This window comes from Labrus bergylta, chromosome 5 (assembly GCF_963930695.1).
Source record: "Labrus bergylta chromosome 5, fLabBer1.1, whole genome shotgun sequence".
NCBI lineage: Eukaryota > Metazoa > Chordata > Actinopteri > Labriformes > Labridae > Labrus > Labrus bergylta.
The window spans coordinates 3239514-3260231 of record NC_089199.1 but is presented as its reverse complement, the minus strand read 5'-3'; the positions used below and the strand labels follow the sequence as shown (position 1 = coordinate 3260231).

At 39.6% G+C, this 20718-nt stretch overlaps 1 protein-coding gene across 2 annotated transcripts; it reads left to right on the top strand.

The window, feature by feature from the left end:
* The first annotated feature begins 11203 nt into the window (after positions 1–11203).
* On the top strand, positions 11204–20429 carry prelp (proline/arginine-rich end leucine-rich repeat protein). Of its 2 annotated transcripts, none has more exons than XM_020634342.3 (7): positions 11204–11317; positions 15725–16160; positions 16940–17125; positions 17223–17380; positions 17476–17672; positions 19604–19679; positions 19819–20429. In XM_020634342.3, the coding sequence occupies exons 2-7, from the start codon at positions 15729–15731 to the stop codon at positions 19907–19909; spliced, it is 1140 nt and encodes a 379-aa protein (XP_020489998.1). In that variant the 5' UTR covers positions 11204–11317; positions 15725–15728; the 3' UTR covers positions 19910–20429. The 2 variants fall into 2 exon arrangements, with proteins under 2 accessions (XP_020489998.1, XP_065810625.1); XM_065954553.1 differs by having other exon boundaries at positions 11243–11313.
* Positions 20430–20718: the final 289 nt, after the last annotated feature.

Here is a 20718-nt window from a genome sequence, read left to right as displayed (position 1 = left end):
CTTTTAGTGCTGTAAAAGATGCTACAGTAAATCCTGGATCAGCTGTGTGGATGGTGTGACTGTGTGGTAAAGCTTTGTTAAAGTTGTCACGCACATACTCATATGTCTTTGGAGAGTAAAAGTACAGTGTGGTGGAAAACTGCTTATAAAATATAAAATAGTACTTTATTGGTGAGGTGCCCCAATCAAAGCGTCCTACAGAGTAGCAGCAGCTTTAGAGGGAGGAGATGAGCACATTATGGAGAGGAGCGCACCAGAGGGGGCGAGCTGGGGGAGAGACGAGGGACCGGAGAAAAAGTAAATCCCCAGTTTAAAATATAATGTTGGTGAAAAGAGGGAAATAGGAAGACATAAATGTCAATGTTGAAATTGTTTTGAATACAGAGGCTGTGAATGTTAAGTTTTCTTTGGATATAAAAAGGCAACAACAGCCTGTAGTTTAATCATGGTGTTTCTCTTCGTTAACGATTATTGAAGCGAAATCAAAAATAAATGCATGACATTTAAAACATATTAACATGTGTGGGGGAAAACGCGACCTTGATGTCTTCTTTTATTGTGCCTATGTCTCCTCCTAACTTCAATAACAGCAGCATGTTGTGTGTAACATTGGTCTCCTGCATTAACACCTTCCTTTCAAAGGTGATAAATACAGACACAGTCACAATCACCGCAATGTTTGTCAGGTTTTGTCAATTTTTAGTACAATTTCTCAATGAGCGTCATTAAATGTACAATATGATCAACTTGTGACTGTTGAATTGGTGTGTGTGGAAGACAATGCAGAATATTTATCAGTTTAAGCAGCATGATGCTCGGTTAATATTACATTACACCGCCGCCGGTTGTTGATGTTTGCGTTCACGTTTCGGTTCGTCTCTTAAATCAGTAACAGTTATATTAAATCAGATCTTGCCTTTAGTTTTATCTGGATACGTAGAGAAATATTCTCCCCTCGTATATAGTACTATGAATTTCAGCCTGCACGGTGAAAATAAAACCTGTTACTCTCGGTATAGCCCACTTATCACTCAGACTGTAAACATGTTCACATTAGTAATGATGCAGGCCAGATTTAAATAATGTGACTTTGTTTTTGCCCCACATACTTTTGAGACTTTACCAGACTTTTTATTTTTGCTGGGAATTAACTGTACAGTCAATGAACCGCATCTATGAACGGATTTTTATAACGATTCTTGGTTTTAAATACAATTTCAATCACAATAACGACATAACAATATCAAGAAACATAGCATGTCAGTTATTAGGTTTGCTCATTTAATAAAATAAAATAAAAAGATAAATCATGCCGGATAAGTAACCTAGCTTTACAACATTTCAGCTAACCTTAGACTGCTTATGTGTTAGCTAGCTAGATAACAACTTTAACCAACCAATGACACATAAATCACTTTTTTACTTACCGAAAAAACTGCAAAGATCCCTTAGCTCCCACAGGTCGGTTAGAACAGTTTACTGCAGAACAACTCATTTTGCCAGCTCAAAAAAGACGAAAAAACTGAACGGAAAAATTCAATGGCGTCGCGGCTTTCCTTCACTACGTAACTTTTAACTACGTAGCTATTCACAATGAGAGCTACGCAAGATCGGCGGCTGTCAATCATCGTCAAATATGACGTAAAATCCCGTTTTTCAACCTCAAATAACTTATTTAAAACAAACTTCACAGAAAAATGAGCACTTGAACACAATGTAGTGTGATAATAACTAATGATCACAGCAGAGTTTATGTTTGGAAAAAAATTATGTGACGAGTATTTTAGCTTTACAGTTTGACCCACATCCCGTCTGTTATCATTGAGGAGGCGGGGTTTATGACCTATACTGCAGCCAGTCAGCAGGGGGAGCTCTAAAAATAAAAGCTTCACTAGACCGGGGACCTTGTCCCGTCCATTATTTTTACAGTCTATGGTAAGTACAGGTTAAGCATACAGTTGGCCCATTTCAGTAGCTCACATGCAGCACACTACAAAAGGATAGCAGGTTTAATTTAGCACAGAAGAAGCTAGCTGGCTAATGTGTATTCATTATTATGTGGACATTTTAGCACACATAAAGTACAGTAAGCCACCTGGGCATATCTCATCAATATATCTACATCACAGCGCGTTTATGAGTCCATAAGTTTGAATACAAACATTAATACACCTCAAGTCTCTCTTAGACTGTTAAAGCATTATGGCGGCCCATTGAGTATCTGTCCTACACCTATGAGATGATGCCCTTGAGCCAAATACACAAAATAAATGTAAATCTCACAGTATGCAAATGGAATAACAGACAATATAAACTCTTGGTCAGAAAACATATTAGGGTGTTTGATTTGGGTCACTATGATCATCTTTTGAGGCATTAAACAGGAATTTTCAGGGTATGGAAGAACATAAATGCAACCCATAACCACACAAGATAAGGATGAAATCTTGAATTTAGTTTAATTGTTTTTGCAAATTTTGGTTATGTTCACTATGCTTGCTGTTTCTCCCAGTTTGAGGATTAGCTGGATGTATTGATGCTCTGATTGTTTCATTAAATCAGCGTAATTAAAATCTATTATTATATATGACAAATAAGCATCACAAAAATGACTGGACAGAGTCAGACAAAATGCTTCTTAGATGAGAGTTATATACAGATATGTGGACCTCCCAGCCGGGAGAAGACTCTGTGTGTTGTTGGGTACAGAAACCATCTTAATCCAACACAGACACAAAATTGGTTGTGGTTATTGGCTGGATGACAAAGGAAGCCGTTAGTTTCATTTAGAGGCCTGTTTACAAGCCAGAAAACGACCTCCAGCCCCGTCATTAAACTTACAAACATTAAAACACACAGATGTTGATACTGCTTTGTTGTACTTCCTTTATCTTTGAATACTTATATTTTACAGCAATGCTTCTCACTGCAAAATAATTCTGACGTATGCAGGCAATCATTTTTTTAAAACATTTTTCAGAAATATTGAAAGCCAAAAGCTTTTGGAGGTAAGCCTTAGAAGTAGGGCTTAACAAGTAAGCTGCTCAAAATCTTTGTTCTTCAGAACACTAGCTTTCGTCAAAAAAAATGAGCAAGTGATACATACTTGTGGCACATGCTTTATTAAGTTTATCTTTTCATCAGAGTGATATCTAACATAGGAAAGATAGAGAATCATATCTGCTTGTAGTTCACTTTAAGATTAAAAGTCAGTATAGAGTTTCTTATATTGAGGGGTTTCTCACGGTCTCTACACGGTGCACTGCTGGATTGTTTCCTCAGGATCATGTTTAGGCAGCTGATAATGCAATTTAACTCAGAGTAGAGCGGGTAGTTGTGGTTTTACCCTGACAAACATTTTATTAGGTTGCTGACTAAACATTGAGAGAGGTGGGTGGTGGAAGGTGAAGTTGCATCAGAAAGTTAAAGGAAGAAGACGTGGAGTTTAGGCTCCCGACTGAGGCTGTATACGTGATCTTCATGAGATATTTGAGTTCAGCTACCTGTGGAGTCTATATCTCACATCAGGTATTTCAGTGATTATGTGAAACACATGAAGCTAGCCAGACACATTATGGACACATGCATTAGCACATGCCATGACTCATGTGGGTATGTCAGCTAGTACTTCCTCTTATCTTAAAGCAAAGATTAAGAAGCTAAAATTCATGCCTCTCCTGAAGCACAAGGATTATTATCAAGATTTATTGATTTTACAATTGCCAAAAGTAATTGCAACTATCTTAATTCTGTCATGCTCTCTCACTCTGGCTCCCTCCTGATTGAGGTTCATTCCTTTCACCTGCTCTCACCTGCACACCAGCTCTCCATCTCCTCATCAACTCAGCAGTATATATACCCCGGCTCTCCATCCACTCATTGCCAGATTGTTGTATCAACTACTGCGGTAGACTATGGCACATGCTAAATTAAGATTTTGAAAAAAAAAAAAAAACATTGAACTTAATCTTTTGTGCTTGTTTTGGTTTTTGAGTCTCACCCACCTGCCTTCCTGCTCAGCCATATGCTTCAACCTGCTCTATGGACTCAAAACTGCTCAGCCACACTCACACCCCAACTCTGGTCTGGTCAGCCTTCGTCCCCTTCACTCCGCTAACCTCCAGAATCTTCAACCCATCTTCATCTCCATTTGCCACAATAAACCTCATGACCAATTAACCCAGCTGTTTATGTGTCCTGCATCTGGGTCCTAAATTCACTGGTCGTAACAAATTCCTCTCCAAAACAGCACTTTTCCATTAATAGCTTATCACCTGTTACATGGCATGGCAAGTTTCTCAAGCAGCAAACTATAGCATAGGCTGGATAATATCTGCTTAAATGCAGCGCAGATAAGTTTTTGTTTGGCCCAATATCCACGTGGCTCCTTGATGGTACATGCTTTACATAATGCTTATCACAGAAAACACGTTTCAGTTTAGAGTATGTGTAGTCTCATTATATTCATTATATAAAGCTCCTTATCAGCTGTCTCTTGGATCCACAGCGACATATAGTGTTCAGTGTGGGTTGACTTTTATAATCCACTGATATTTGTAGAATTGATAGAAACACATTTTTACCAAATTGATGATGCAGAAGTATTTTGCACTTTACTTCATAGATAAACAGCGGGCCTTCCAGCTAGCTGTCTTTTGTAATGAAATGTTGTTGTTTTTGGTATTCAGAGTGTCCTACACTGTAAAAACAAAAAAAGTCCTGATAACGTAAAATGCGTTCACAGTGGCACTGGACTTCCTCCTCCAAAAATAAACTTACTGGCCTCGACACTCGAATCGCACTAATTGAAGCTGTACACCAAGAAGTTCAGTCTCTAAGCCAAAGCCTTGACTTCAGCCAGGGACAACTTCCTGCAGATTATTAATTATCAATTAGAATGCACTATAATTAAGCACCATTTAAAGCAAAATTGCAAAATTGGCCTTTGCTGGAGCTGCAATAACCTGTGGTCTGCATTGTTGTTAGCAGGCTAATGTTAGCACACTCAGTTAACTCATAGCTTCACATTGAACATAAATTGACACAGATTGACTGTGATCTAAACACACTTATGAGTGAAATAAGCAGTGAGTATGTTATTCTTCTTTTCTCTAGTCCTTGACTAAAATAACTTTAAACACGGCTCCAACAACAGTACAGCTCTTGGGCTTCTCACTCATTGTAGACATTCATGACTCAGAGACATTTACAGAGGATTTACTTGATTTCTGCTGTATTTATGTGTGAAATGTTGCACATTCTTCCTTTATCAAAACGTAGTTTTACTTATAGTTGCTATACACATTAATTTGGCTTACATGTGTTGATTTGAGGAATATGTTTATCAGAGACAAACATTGTAAGAAGAGATATCCTTTATTAATCCCTGAAGGCTGAAAGGCTGAAGGCTGAAATACACACACAACATGCACTAATGAAGAGATGTTATAGTGATAGCCTGCACATGAAAGAGTGCCCAAGCAGTTGGTGTTTCAGTGCCTTGCTGAAGCGCACCTTGGCTAGAGTCAGGAAGTGATACGGCACCTCGCTACCAGACCAATTTCCAGACTAGGTCCACACCGGTTTTGGAACTGGCGACCCTCCAGTTCCCAACCAAAGTCCCTACAGACTGAGCTACTGTCGCGAAGCATATTCAACTTCTAAACATGACTAGTTATGAAGAAGCAATATAGAAAATGTGTGATTTTTTTCTCAAGCGCTGTATAACACAGTAATTCACTTTTACCCAATGTATCATAATTACGGCTGTAAAAGACACTGACCCCAATCACCAAGTGGATTTCATGGCCCAGACTGAACATCAACTCTGTACTGCAGCCCTTGTTGTGGTAATCCTTGGACGAGCAGAAGTCTATCTTTATTTGAGACCGGAGCCGAGTGTGTGGAGAGGTGGGATTCAAATTCTGCTTATCAGAAGCTAAAAAAAGTAGCCCTTACAGAAAAGGGTCTGAACTAACCTCTTTCAAAGATCCTACATTATATATATCTACGGCTGCGATGACAAAAAGAGGAATTAATTTTGAATTTGGTCAACAATGAGGCGGCGATAAAAATCTTAAATCTCTTTGGTACCTGTCTCGACCTTTGCCATCGCAAGGCTTGAAATGTGGAAAAACCTGTCTTTTATGAGTAGAAACACATTGTATATCCCTGTTGACAAAAACACATATTACCATTACGTCACTCCGACGGAACCATGCAGAGCAATGATTCAGAGAATAATCCTGAAACACACAAACAGCACGGCTCCTTTTTTTGGTGACATCATTAAAGCCATAGGTGAAATCAGACAAACATTTCATGGCCAGACACAGGCCTTCACTTGTAATGTGCCTTAAACACTCTTACCCTGGTGAGAAGGATTCTCTTGTGGGGGACTGTTAGGGACCGAGCAGTAAGGCATGAGAATCAGGAGTAAGTTTAAAGAAAAGGTAGGTTTTTATTTTACCCAAAAATAGAAAACCAAGTTTACAAACCAAACGGGCCTTGTGATCCCTCTCCAAGGTGAACTCTCGACCAAGAAGGTAGTATCGGAAGGAATCAAGGGCCCACTTGATAGCCAGTGCCTCCTTCTCCACCATCGAATACCGAACCTCTCTTGGGAACAGTTTCCAGCTTATGTAGGCGACTGGATGCCGATCATCCTGAAGTCCCTGGAGTAGCACAGCTCCCAAACCCCTGTCAGCATCATTTTGCAGATCACTGAAAGCTGCCACTGCCTCCTCTGTCCACTGGATCTGATTGGGACTCTGGGATCTAGTCAAGTCTGTGAGAAGAGCTGCCCTGTTGGAGAAATGAGGTGTGAAGCGGTGATTGAAGCCGGATAGCCCAAAAAGGATCGGAGCTTCTTCCTTGTTTGTGGCAGGGGACAGGACTCTATGGCCTGGGTTTTGTTGACCTGAGGGTGTATAACCCCATTGAAGATGACGTGGCCCTGGTACTCTCTCTCTGCAGCAGCAAAGACACACTTCGATGGGTTGCCATTCAGCCTGGCAGAATGCAGGCAATCCAACAGCTTGTAGGTGTTCCTGTAACGTGAATACAGTATATAGTGTGTGTTAGGAGGATGTCTCAGTGGTTGATTGGCTTTCACTTTCATCAAGGTTCATTTTCCAACTTAAAGTCAAAATGGACATAAACATGAGGTGCGTAATGTTACTTAAATAGTTTACTTTGACTTCGTAACTATAGTCATTTTAACACAAACACTGATCTTCATCTCATCCTTACCAAGATGTTTTAGTGTGCAATCGTTTCAAAAGGCTAACCACATATTCCTGTCAAGGGGTTTTATATATTGTTTTTGGACCCTATGATCTATACATTTTGTTGGTTAGGTTTGAGGAAGTCTTTAACATTTGTAAGTTGTTATGTACCCCTGGGGGTATGTGGTAGTACTGCAAGGGGCACGTGACAAATTTAATTAAAAGAAAAGTTGCATCACAACAAGCCAAATTAATGATTTATAGGAAAATCCATACACTGATTTAAGACAACTTAATTAACAGCCTATGTTCTCTATGCAACTTCAAATAGGGCACTACTTCCATCTTGAGGATATTCATTTATAAAATAGCTTGCATTATGTGCTGAGCCCCTTCAACCAGAGGGCCTCCGTCTGTTGATGTGAATTGTTCAGCGAGCAAGCATGTACGTTCGCATGCTAACAAGAGCGCAGCCAGGAAGATAAAAATGAACAGGTTGTTAAAACGAGGTAACAAATCTGTTGGGGAAAATGAGGTGGAAGACGAAAAATGTTCTTGGCCGGACAAGGGGGTACTCTGAAAGGGGTTACACGAGCCAAAAAAGTTTGAGAATCCCTGGTGTAGGGGATACTGTATCATCTTGTTTTAGCACGGCAATGCATGTAAAAGAAGCCTGTAAATGTTGGGGAGAAAATTAGTTTTCCCCTGACTGTGTTTCCTCTGGGAACATGTCTGTCTTAGGCTCATGCACGTCTCTTTAAATCCAACAGTCCAATCACCCAAATGATTGTAGATGACAGAACACATCGTTCTTAGAAGGTTCTCACATTATTATACAAACCAAGTCGTCGTGAGCTGGAGCCTGTCTCGCTCTCTTTGGAAAAACAGCTGCTTCATTATTAATTATCAATGAGGACTTCTGCTTTCAGATTTCCTGCAATTAAAGGTTATTCACATTTTAAACATCACTCTTCTTAAACAGGTTGAATACAGCCCTGAAAACAGAACAACCCACCATGTCAGTCCACATGATCAGTATCTGAAGGCTGAAGACCAAACAGTCACATTCCACAGCCAATCTGACCTAGTTTTAACAAGCAAAAACACACCGCACAGTTTAATCCTCAAAGTTAGCTTTGTGAGCTCTATTTTAACACACTGTGAAACAAAATACATAAAAACACATTCCTGGGATGGCATGCACAATACAGGAAGAATCATAGAAACATTTTGATGGACACAGACACAAAAGTCAAAGTTTGACAGAAAACCTGAAGCAATAAATAATGTCTTAAAGGCAGGGGCTTGTTTCCTGCAGCAGCTAAAGTGTAAATGTTTAAGAGATAGAAAATGAATTAAACTGTTCCATAGAAAAACAAACTGCTGCCTTTACACCAGCATTGGGCGTATACAGTTTCAGGCTGTTTTTAAATAGCAAACCTTTACGGCAAGTGCAACAAAGTTCTGAAATTAAAACAAACAGATGATGCTCATTAAGTTAGCATAAGATTCAAAGCTACAGTAGAAAATGTAAATCTATCATAGAAGCTTTTTGTTACACTTGGGCAGCTCATTAAAAAAATATATATTTTGGGGCGCGCTGGTGGCGCAATGGTTAGTGCGCGCGCCCCATGTATTGAGGCTGTCGTCTCAAGCGGGCGGCCTGGGCTGTGGCCTCCTTCCCGCCTGTGGCCTCCTTCCCGCAGGTCGCTCCCCACTCTCTCTCCCTGGTTTCCGACTCTATCCACTGTCCTATCTCTCCATTAAAGGTACAAAAAGCCCCCAAAAAATAAATCTTTAACAGTGAGACATGGTTTCCTCTTTATATCTATGTGTAAAAATAATATATCTCCTACAGTTCAGCATTGAAAAGTCAGACCTGACCCAATGTCTGATGACTTCAACATTTTTGTGTACAGTTTTTCTAATATCTCTCCTCTCTACAGTATGCATACAAATGAAACCCCCGGGAAATTCATAGGAGTTCAAACAATCCCTGTGCACTTTGCTAACTTTCCGCCAACCAATGGCTAAGTAATAATTGTGAGTCAGTGCTAAACTTGAATACTGTTTATGCAGAAAGATCTCAATCCCCCTGATAGTTATGATTTTACACAATTTCATTTGGAGTCTTGACACAGAAATGTGCTGTGATGTCAGAAGACAAACATTGTTCTCTGCAAACAGAGAGCTTCATTGGGGAGTTTTTCCCAGTCTTTCAACGTGTGGGTGTGTGAAGAGTTAAGAAAAAAGAAAAAGCCTCAAAATATTACAACTAAATGTATTTTAAAAGCTGCAGTGAAATCAGGCATTTCAGGAAACAACAATCAGAAATATGGCTTGAAAAAAAAAATATATATATATTGCAGTCCATGGCAAATTCTCACTGAACTAAGACCTGAGTTTTTTCTAAAAATGTTGGAACTGCTTTATACTGCTATCTCTCTTCTCTCAAGGCATCTGGTTAGAATTCTGAAGGAATGGGGCCTACACACTAATGTATTAATACGTATCTTAGGATAAACTTAACATGATTACTAAGTGTTTATCAGCCAAGACTCCAAAATAAAATGGTCTGAATAAAGGAGTAATATGTCCTACACATTTATTTAAAAAAGTGGGACTGGTTATTCCTGGTGTTTCTCTGTCTCTTACTATAATGGAACATGATTGGCTGCATCAGGCCTACTTTGTTTTTGATCCCAACAATATGTTGCACACATCATCATAAGAATGACCTTTCGGTAATGCTATACTAAATATACATTTTTAATGTGCTGTACTGTTCTAAGTCAATTTTTCACAATATTACAAGGACATGATACATGAAACATTCAGCTAAATCATGAGTAGTTATTTCCAATGATGTCATCCCTACAGGCAGAACAAAATAACTTTTAGAGGAAATGAGGTCACTATGGTTGATCGGTGATTCTTGGCCTCTCCCTCTATGGTAGCAGAAAAGATGAGAGAGAAAAAAGCAGCCACCCAAAAATTGACGTATCTGTTATATACTCCCATTTCTCTCCCTGTGTCATTTTAGTTGAAATACTTTTCTTGTTGGGACCAGTCTGGACCAGATGTTTGGCCCAGCTGAGCTCAGTATCCAAGATGTGTAGACAGCAGAGCGGTTAGGAGAATTTATGAAAAGAAAAAGAAAGTGAGCGAGAAAGTGGGGGAAGGAGGCACATGTATGTTCATCCTCACATATGTTCACCTCATTATCCTCCTGCTGCAGCTCACTCTGCAGGAATGCAGGGAAGCAAACACATGTCCCAGTACTAACCCTTAGTGACACATAAACACGCACACGCACACGCACACACACACACAGACACACACACACACACACACACACACTGATAAACACAGTGCCACATAGCCCTCCACAACACCTCCTGCATGCCCCAGCTGGATCAGTAATCAGACTGTTTTAACTGATGCTGGAGGGCAGTAAAATATCCTGCTGGACATGTAAGTGACTAAGAAAAGATGGAGAGATGCTACTAATGAAAAGCACATGAGTGAAGGAGGAGTTCAGTCACCTAAACAATAGTTGGGTGGGTGGGAGCCATAGGGAAAATGCAATTTCAGCTGGGCTTTCCCTAACAGAGTGGACCAGTGTCCACAGCAGTTCTCAGACTTTTCATCCTGAAACATTGTTTTTTCATGCACACAAATATGTAAACATATGCATCCTTTCTTGTGTATTTGATAGAAACCTTCTCATGCAATGCTGGCACAGAACAAAATACTAACAAACTGTGACACGGTTAAGACACATGAAAGAGCCTGCGGTCTTCCCAAAGGGAATTAAGATTAAACCTCACTGGGCTTGAGCGAGCAAGCGGAGGGGGAGAAAAGAACCACCATGACCTTCAGAGGGAAAAGAGCCAGGGAACAAACCCAACAGGCAGCCTTGTCCACCAGGGGAGGGAGAGGAAGAGAGAGGGGAGGGGAGGGTGAGGGACCCAGAGAAACGGAGGAAGAAGGGGAGGGAGAGGGAGGGAAAGGAAAAGAATTAGAGAGGTACAGAGAAGTCAAGACAGAAAACTTGTGACTTGACAAAAGAGGGCAGGTACCAGAGGCAGGTAAGACACTTTTCTGTGTTGTTTTCCGGGGGGGGGGGACAGCTCATCGTGTAGATGAGCTTTTAATGATAAGAAAATAAATGCAGAGTGTATGTTGATCTGTGGAAAAGAGGCAGAAGGAGCAAATGTGTGTTTGGGTTTCTGGATTGAGGGGAAATCCTGGCACTGGCACCTTTAAGCCATGCTGGTGTGTTTCTGTACAAATGCAATGCCACACAGAGGGGCACTGTGTCCTGCAGGGTGCTGCTGCACACTTGGATTCTACTGATTTACTCCATACCTGCAAACACACACCCATTTAATTCTAATTTCCTTTAATCCTCTTAAAATCTTCCCCATATATTTATAAATGAAGAGAGTCTTATCACACTGATGACTCCCTTTTGCTGACTTTGGCTTGTGAGAAATAATTTTCCTTTTTGCAGCTCATCAGACGGATCCTCAAGCAATTTCAAGGCAGTGCTTGATTTCATATTATGCAGTGGTATTTTAATCCAGTTTTTCATAGAAAACATATCTTGAAGTAGTTCTGACCAAAGATCAGAGTTGAACTGAAAAGGAATATTCTTAGTCATGCATTTTCAGACTTCCTAAAGTCAGGATTGACTCGAGATACAATGATTTTGTTTAATTTAATTAACAACTTCATCCTCTGCTTTCAACGGTGCATCTTCTAACCCCTCCAGCTCCTAACATCCATATTGCTCTTCATAGATGTAGATCTAGTCTTTGCACAGGCACCGCAGAGGCTGCCACACCCGCATGAGGAAATATTTTGGCTATTTTCTAATACAGAGTATCTGCTTGTGATGAATGTTTCATAAGGAAGGCAGATGCTTCTAAAATATTTCCAGTGTATGTATGCCCAGTAATTTTAATATGTTAAGTTTTTTTTTTCCTTTTTTTGGTGGTGGGGGGGCAGGTCTTAGCTTTTTTTTTTTATATATAGAGATAATTATTTTCAAAGTTGGAAGATACAAAATCTTTGACATCACCTATTTTATAAATTATGTTATTATGAGAGTTTTAAACTGTGCTGATTAGTCACAGATATTTTCAGATTGATCTGAGTCAGATTTTTGAATCGTGCTGTGCATGACGTGGCTCTTATTCAACACTTTTAAGGTCTTCATCATTTTCAGTAGAAGGAATGACACTGCCTGTCTGCCAAAAAAGAAAGGGGAATTGGAAAGAACAAATCTTCAAAGGCTTTGTGCTGAAAAGTCACTGTGAATTATGTTTTCTATAATCTTCATCTTCTTCACAATGTAAACCACAGTTTGATAAAACAGCTCTGACTTGGACTACAGAGGGCTTCCACCCATCACCTTTAATTGTTTTTCCGGTTCCAATATTAGAACCATTTTTTATTTATTTATTTTATTTTCAAAATGTTGCAGTTTGAAATGTCTTTAAATGGACTTGACTGTCAGTTTTATAATTCTACCAATAGTTGTAACTTTGCCTAACAGTAGGTGTAAAAAAAAAAAAAACACTTAGGGCCAAATTACAACCAAACTTACAACTGCTGTCCTCACTCCCCCAAACCAACCACTCCATGCAAGGCTCATGAAAAAGCAAAATTCCCTCTGAAGAGAAAGATTTGGTTTCTTAGTAAAGGGATACTATCAGAACATGCTAGCACAGCATGGCAACCTTTTTCATTCCTTACATAAATATAAAGGGTTGTTGCACACTTAAAAGACTTGATTCATATTTTCAGGTGATTCTACACCAATGAAAACATACTTTAGATTGTTTTATTACTTCTCACTTTGTTAATAGTTCCCTGTTCTTTCCACATTTTTAGACACCTTAAATGTGGAAAAGTCAACATTTTATGTATTTCTTATTTCTGAGGTGTTTATTTTGAGGTATGGTTAATGTAAGAACATATTTACCATTTTCTGGAATAAGTAAAAAGTCATTCAGGAGTCCAAGAGAGTTAACCTCGACAACAGCATTACCAGCCATAGTTCCACTAAACAGAGAAAAAAATATATATATAACATTTCAAAGACATTAAGTGTTTTTTGTTTTCTTAACATCTGCAAGTAAACAGGTGATTTAAAATGAATGAACCAAGTGAATAAAAGCTTTTCAGGGAACATTTCTTTAAGTTGTGTTTTTGTAGGGATGAAATCTCTTTTTTATGCCTTTATCTGATAGGACAGAGGACAGACTATAAGAAATTGGGAGAGGGAGTGGGCAGATGATATGCTGGAAGGGATCCACAGGTCGGACTTGAACCCTTGCCAAAAGGACAATGGCCGAGTGTGACCTAACTGGTACAGTAGGCTACAGGGGGAAGTCAAAAGATCTTGAAGAAACTATCTCACCAAATCTGTAATTCATTAATTCTTTTGGGGAAAAAAAACAATCATGTGTTTCCCAGGGATTCTGTACCATGTGGTAGCTGTTCTTGAGCTTTGGATCACATTATTTGAGCTTCATCTGTAGACGTAGTTTTCCATTCGGTCACAGATGAATCATCAAACAACCTGTGGACCATAGGGTGTTGTGTCCTTTAAATGATGTTAAGAATAAAAGGCCATTTCCTCATTCAAATCATTAGAAGAGCAGTGATATGTAATGGGAATATATTCAATGTGTAATGATGATATTCTAATAAGTTCTGTTTTCAAACTGATATGATTACAAATAACAAACCAATCAGCTCTGACTTAGGACCTTCACTTGTTTGCCAGGCTCATAGTTTACACAACAGCACCACAAGAGGAAGGAGAGCTGGTTCTGTTCTTGGAGGGCTGAGAGGAAAAGGAAGGGCAGTGCCAAGGAACACCGTCAAAGAAATATTCAGATTTGTTTTTCCAGGCAGGACAAATACTGACTCCCGATTCCTGCCTCGTGATTCTCTTGTGATGTTTATCAACTGGCCGCTGGCGTGCCTCACTCAAGCAGAGTGATTGAAAACTAATGATGAATCTGTGCAGAAGAATAATGTCAAATGTTTGGACAGCTGTTTGGTGATTACTAACATCAGGCTTAAGATAACAATGGAAAGTGTACGGACACAAATGCATGCAAAAGTTTAAGATGAAGACATGAGAGGTGGATTAATCACTCTGACACATAAACAGCTGTGAGGCTACACATCTGCATTCGTGTGTCGGTCTCAGTTGGGGCAGGGTTGTTATATATTGTGGACACATAACAGCCAAGGCCACTTAAGTATACAATGTAAAAAATATATATTTATTATCGTACACACCTTAATGAACTCGCCTCTGCTAGTCTAATCAAGGTTCAGACTTTTGAACAAATCTAAATCATAATGTGTTCAAATATTTTCACATTTCAACCATTTACAGTCTATGATTTTAACACTGATGGCTTTAAAATATGAATATATAATAGAATAAGCCAAAAGCACTTCACATCACAACAACACTAATAAAAAAAATATTTACTTTTCCCTAAAAGGCTGTTACAGTAAATGTCAGCTCTCTACAAGGGAACTCGTCACTCCTAGCAACAGTTTTGTGTTTCTGATGGTTTAAAGACACATGTTGCCTCCATCAAAGTCTCAGTGGGATTTATCTCGGTTTCCTTTGAGCTCTCTCGTGGGGTCAAGGAGCTTTAACCTTCCAGACCTGCAGTTTTCCCCTTCACAAATCTCCCTCTGGGCCGGAGCAACAATAGAGCCTTTATCCCAAAACTCGCTCCCTCATAAGTACTTATTTCCTGTATCAGTATCTACCCCTCCTCTACTGCCTGCTCTCTTGCTCACTTAATTTCACTTACATAACCTAACCGCAGGCACAAATCTTCTATTTGTCTAAAACACCAATTACTTAGCAATGCATCTGACAGTACAACAATAAGTTATTGCAAAGAGTCTACTAAAAAGTTGTTTTCTGACTGATCATGGTTTAAGATGAAAGTAACAGAAACAGTTATAAGAAGACTTTGGAACTTAAACTGCTCTCTCTTGGTGTATATTTCTTGAGGATGTAATATTTGAAGATGAAATAAAAGGGCAGATAAAGTTGCCAGCTTAATGTTTTTTTTTTTAACAGTTATACAGTCTCAGTGTATTCATGGATACGATTGTTTTAATGATTCATGTTGGTTTGAGATTCTAGTTTCCTGGACATTTTAATGGAAATAGTTTTGTCTGGATAAAACAATTCTCTCAAGCCCTGTTCCAAAAGAAGAACAACTACAAATACAATCAGCTGCTTTTGTGAGTTTTAAGTGTAACTTAGTTTGCTTCTCTTCTTCCAAACAGAGCCAGAAACACAAAAACAATCTGTGTAACATAGTGTGGGTAGGACAGGCAGACACGTGGCTAACCAGCTGGTAATCTGTTGTGAGGAGAAATGTTCTCACATTATGTAACCGTACATCAGCAGAGTCTCTAAATTCTGTTTTGCTCTGTTGTAGGACCATGAAGGCCGGCGTGGGACTACTCTCTGCATTGACGCTGTTCCTCCTCCTGGGGGCAGTGCTCACCCAGAGACCTCGGGCAAAGAAGCCTACCAGGCGCCCAGCCACCACCAGGAAGCCTTTTGTCCCCCGGCCTCCTGGACCTGCACAGCCGGAGCCCCAGGAGCCTACAGATTTTCCACCACCCATCCTGGGCCCCCCCTCCATGTATCCCGACTGCCCCAGAGAGTGTTTATGTTCCCCAAGTTATCCCAATTCTCTCAATTGTGAGAACAGGAACATCCGTGTGATCCCTGTCATCCCATTTAGAACCCACTACCTCTACCTGCAGAACAACTACATCTCAGAGTTGACAGCAGAGCCTTTCCAGAACGCCACTGAGGTGCGCTGGATCAACTTGGCAAATAACCGCATTCATCAAATACACAAACAGGTAATGAAGCTTCTTTGATTTATTGATTTTAGAGGCGGTCATTATGCACTTGTTGTCATACATGGACATTAGAAATAGTCTAACAGAGTTACCTTATGAAACTAATACAATTAAAAATATATATTCACATAATTGTGGGATAACCAACAGTAAAAATATAATTATTGTTAGAGATGCACTTTGCTATTGTCACAGTAATAATAATGTACCTGTAATCATCAATCAATTGATTTTTATTTTTGTTATTTGTTATTTTTGTTATTTTTATTTTTAGTAGTAATCATTCATTTCAGTCACAAGAAAATACAAAAACATTTTGACCGAAAAGGTGTAGGCTGAAGCTTTAGCTTATTACACCTACCCTTGTTACAAATCTTATTATTTAAGACACTACTAGTTTGGTTACAAAAAACAAAACAGAAGTCACACTCACAAAAAATAATCAAATCGACCTTTTATATTTGTCAAACACCATTTTTTGAAACAATATTTTTTGTTATTTGTTAGTTTTCTGTGTGGTGTCTTGACTGGGATTGCAGTTGCTGCTTTGACATTGTAATTTCCTGCAAATGATTAATAAAGTACCTATCTATCTATCAATCGATCAATCGATCGATCTATCTATCTATCTAATCAGTTGGTTTCTTAAAGGACTAATTCATTCAGGAATTGAATTAGTGTATTTGCTTGTATTCTTCATTGATCTTGTCGCATTTTTCATTCATCCAGCACTGATAATTATACTAAGATTAGGGTTTCTGTATTTATTTCTCGTGCAGGTGTTTGAGAAGATCCCAGCACTGCTGTACCTGTATGCACAGCGTAACCAGCTCAAAGAGGTGCCTTCAGGTCTCCCAGCCAGCCTGGAACAGCTCCGCCTCGGTAGGAACCGGATTTCTAAGATCCCCTCAAATGCTTTCAGCAAAATGGGGAACCTGACTCTGCTTGACCTATACCACAACCAGGTAAACCTCTGTTTTATGACTATATTTCTACTGTACGTTGTATTGTTAACCATACGTAACCATGGTAACCATAAAAGTCTTATGACCTGTCTTCCAGCTGAGTGACAACGGCCTCGGACAAAACTCATTTAAGGACCTGAAGAGTCTCATGCAGCTCAATCTGGCTCACAACGCCCTGAAGAAGATGCCTGCTGGTGTACCCAATGGCCTCATACAGCTTTTCTTGGACAAGAACAGCATAGATGATATCCCAAAGCAAGTACACAGTGCACAGATGGTTACATATGCATAACATTGGTTGAATCTTAAATTTTCACTGTTGTTCCTGTCATGCATTGTCTTCCTGTTAGAGACTACTTCAAAGACTTCAATCACCTGGCATTCGTGAGGCTGAATCGCAACCAGCTGAGTGATAAAGGTCTTCCTAAGAATGTCTTTAACATATCCACTCTTCTGGACCTGCAGCTGTCCCACAACCAGCTCGCTTCTGTTCCTCACTTCAATAGTCACCTGGAACACCTGCACCTCGACCACAACAGCATTGAGAGTAAGCAGTCAGCAGGATCATATGAACCCAGTTTACAACAACCATAGGGCACAAAATGGCTGATGGAAAGTTAACCTGAGTTGGTTAAAACAGTTAAAGGGATACTTCACTCGTTGAAATATGAATCTGTATTGACATTGGGTCATATATGTAGTAGAAATGTGAAATACATTTTGAAGTTGGTGCCTTCTTGGCCGTGAAAAGGCAGAAAGTGTCTTTTGCTCATGTTGATGAAAAACACCAACTCCCAGAATGTACAGCACTCGGGCCACTCCCACTAAGGTCCTCGATTTCAGAATCAGAAATACTTTATTAATCCCAGAGGGAAATTCGATCGATACAGTTTCTCCAAAATATACAGTATAGCAGTAGAAATATAGAAATAAAAACATTTACAGACATATTTACTTCAACACATACCGTTTCCTCAACTGATTCAGAGAGAAAACAGACTCTATGTCTGTGTCCATAGGCAAACAGTGAGAGCACCGACACTACCAGTCTGCCCCAGCTCGAGCTCCTCGTCCTCACTGCCGCGGCGGCCAGCAATATAGCCGTGAGACGGTTGCTGCCGACAGGCTGGTCTTGTGTCCCGGCGAGCGGCCAGCAGCGTCAGTGGCGGGCGGCGGGCAGCGGTGGCCCCGGCAGGCAGCAGCCAAAACACAAGACCAGCCTCTCGGCAGCAGCCGTGTCGTCGCTATATTTATATTTTTTTGCCATTATCAGCTTTCTCCATAGAGCCTGTTAGCATAGCTTCCAAGCAATATGGCGGACGTTAAGTTTCGATTCTGGGAGTGAGTTCCCACCCACTGATCTGTGATTGGTCTTTAGCTTCAGTGGTCGAAAATATGAGGAACTAGCGTTGTAGTTTCACCCCGCTAACCGCAACAGCTTCCGATGACGCAATTATCGTCATTTTGCGTCACTGGAAGCTCCTCTTCAGACTCAGAAATACAAAGATTTCACATCTCAGGGGAAAATGAGGGCGGGATGCATGACCATTCAAAAATACTACAAGGTTTCTAATGATACAAAGATTAATGCTAATGGGTGAAGTATCCCTTTAAGGACTAGCTTAGCAGGCTGTGAGAAAGATTTTTCGAGAAGATAGGGGAAAAAACAAAAACCAGGCTTCAGATAGTATTAGACCTACATATGACAGCTCAGCAGAAACCCAACACAGACTGTCTTATAGCTAACACCATAGTAAACCCATCAATATTATTTACGTTTTGATGACAAAAAGATAACCTCACTGTGAATGTTTCACAAGAAAACAGAGGCTAAAGGGTACATTGTGCATCGCTATGAGACTCTGAGGGGGCTTGTTTGTATTTGAAAACTTTGGAATAAGAACTAGTGGATTCATTCATTGTGGATTATGAGAAAAAATACTTCATCAAACCAATGTGAGCAAAGCTAAGAGGAGAACATGAAGCACTTCAACCAAGCACTGCTGGTGAATGCTAGCACAGTGCTAAGAGAAACTGATAGAGTTAATCCAAGAAACTCCTTTTAAGGCAGTAATTTTGTTTACTTAACCTAACTTATTCTGATTCAAGACCAAAGCTGAACTTGTTTTTCCAGATTGGGCCGCAACACTTAGCTTAAAGCTAGCAGACAATAAATCACCCTTCAGAAATAATGCAGTAAATGCATCTCATTATATTACCATTGTTGTCCTTTCAATAATATAATTATCCTTGTTTGCTCATCTGTGTGACCTCATTTATGGGCTTTACAGTTGTTCTTCATTTCTAGTTTTAAAGCTGTTTTAAAAGGAAACTAATTAAATCAATTATTATTGTTATTGTTTTAATAGTATTAAAGTTAAGGAAGCTGTCTTTTATTCAACTGGTAGTTTCCTATTTCTTCCGTCTTGTTTGAAGGAAATCATTTAGAAGGACTTAACATGTGTGTTTCCCTGACAGGCATAAATGGCACCCTGATCTGCCCGTACAGCATCGACGCCGTCATGAATGATCACAATCTAGTGCCCAGTCTAAGGTATGTCAAACGCAGTCAGATCTTGGCTCTCAATAATACAAACGGGCGCAGAGGCACACTTTAACAAGAAGTAAACAGGAACAACAATATTAATGGCAGTAATTGCAGTGTTATTAAAGAACCTGTTCTGATGCCTCAGGTACCTGCGTTTGGACGGGAATCATCTGAGCCCCCCCATCCCTGTAGATGTCATCATGTGCTTCAGACAGCTCCACTCTATCGTCATTTAGGAGAAGAACTGTGGGCATGCACGTGCACACAAACCACACACAAAGCACACAGTTACACACATCCAGTATGTACAAACTGCTGATCTAAGCACAATGTACATCCATGATACATTACTGACAGAGGGAATCTGTGTAAATGAAATAGCTGTAAAGTTGTTTAAGCTTTTTTAGTTTCATGGATGAAAAGAGACACAAAGGAGTCATCAGACTGGATTTTAAATCTTGAAAGAGTGGATATATCTACATTTAGGGTTTTGGTGTTTTTTCTTTGTTTTGTATTTTGAAATTAAAGGTACATTGACACACATGCTACAGATATGAGGGTAGTTATGTTAACTAGCAGATGTGCCCAGAGTAACGTGGCAGTGAATGTCAAAAGAACCGATTAACCCCCGATGTGCCTGATATTTTCAAGGTGCTCCATGTAAAAATGTTATTTCTTTCGACTCCTACTCTCCTGTATATTATTCTTCTGTATAAATAAGCTTTGTACAAATATTAAAATAAACCTTTTTTCTTCCATCGTTTTATCGTGTTTGATGTTTAATTCTACTTAGATCACAAACTATAAGCAAATTGAAGTCTTTTTGTTTTAGACTGGGATTATTCATAAATGTATCCTGTGCAGTTTGTTTCCGTCAATTGTGCTACAAAGCAATGTTTTCATTGGTCAGTCTCTTTCATTTGTATCATGCTCCTGCCTAAAGACATGCGGAGATGTGAAATTATTGAAGGCATATTCTTGTAAAAAACACACAAAAAACAAGAAAACATAACTCAGGAAACATATGGAAAGCCTGAAACTCATG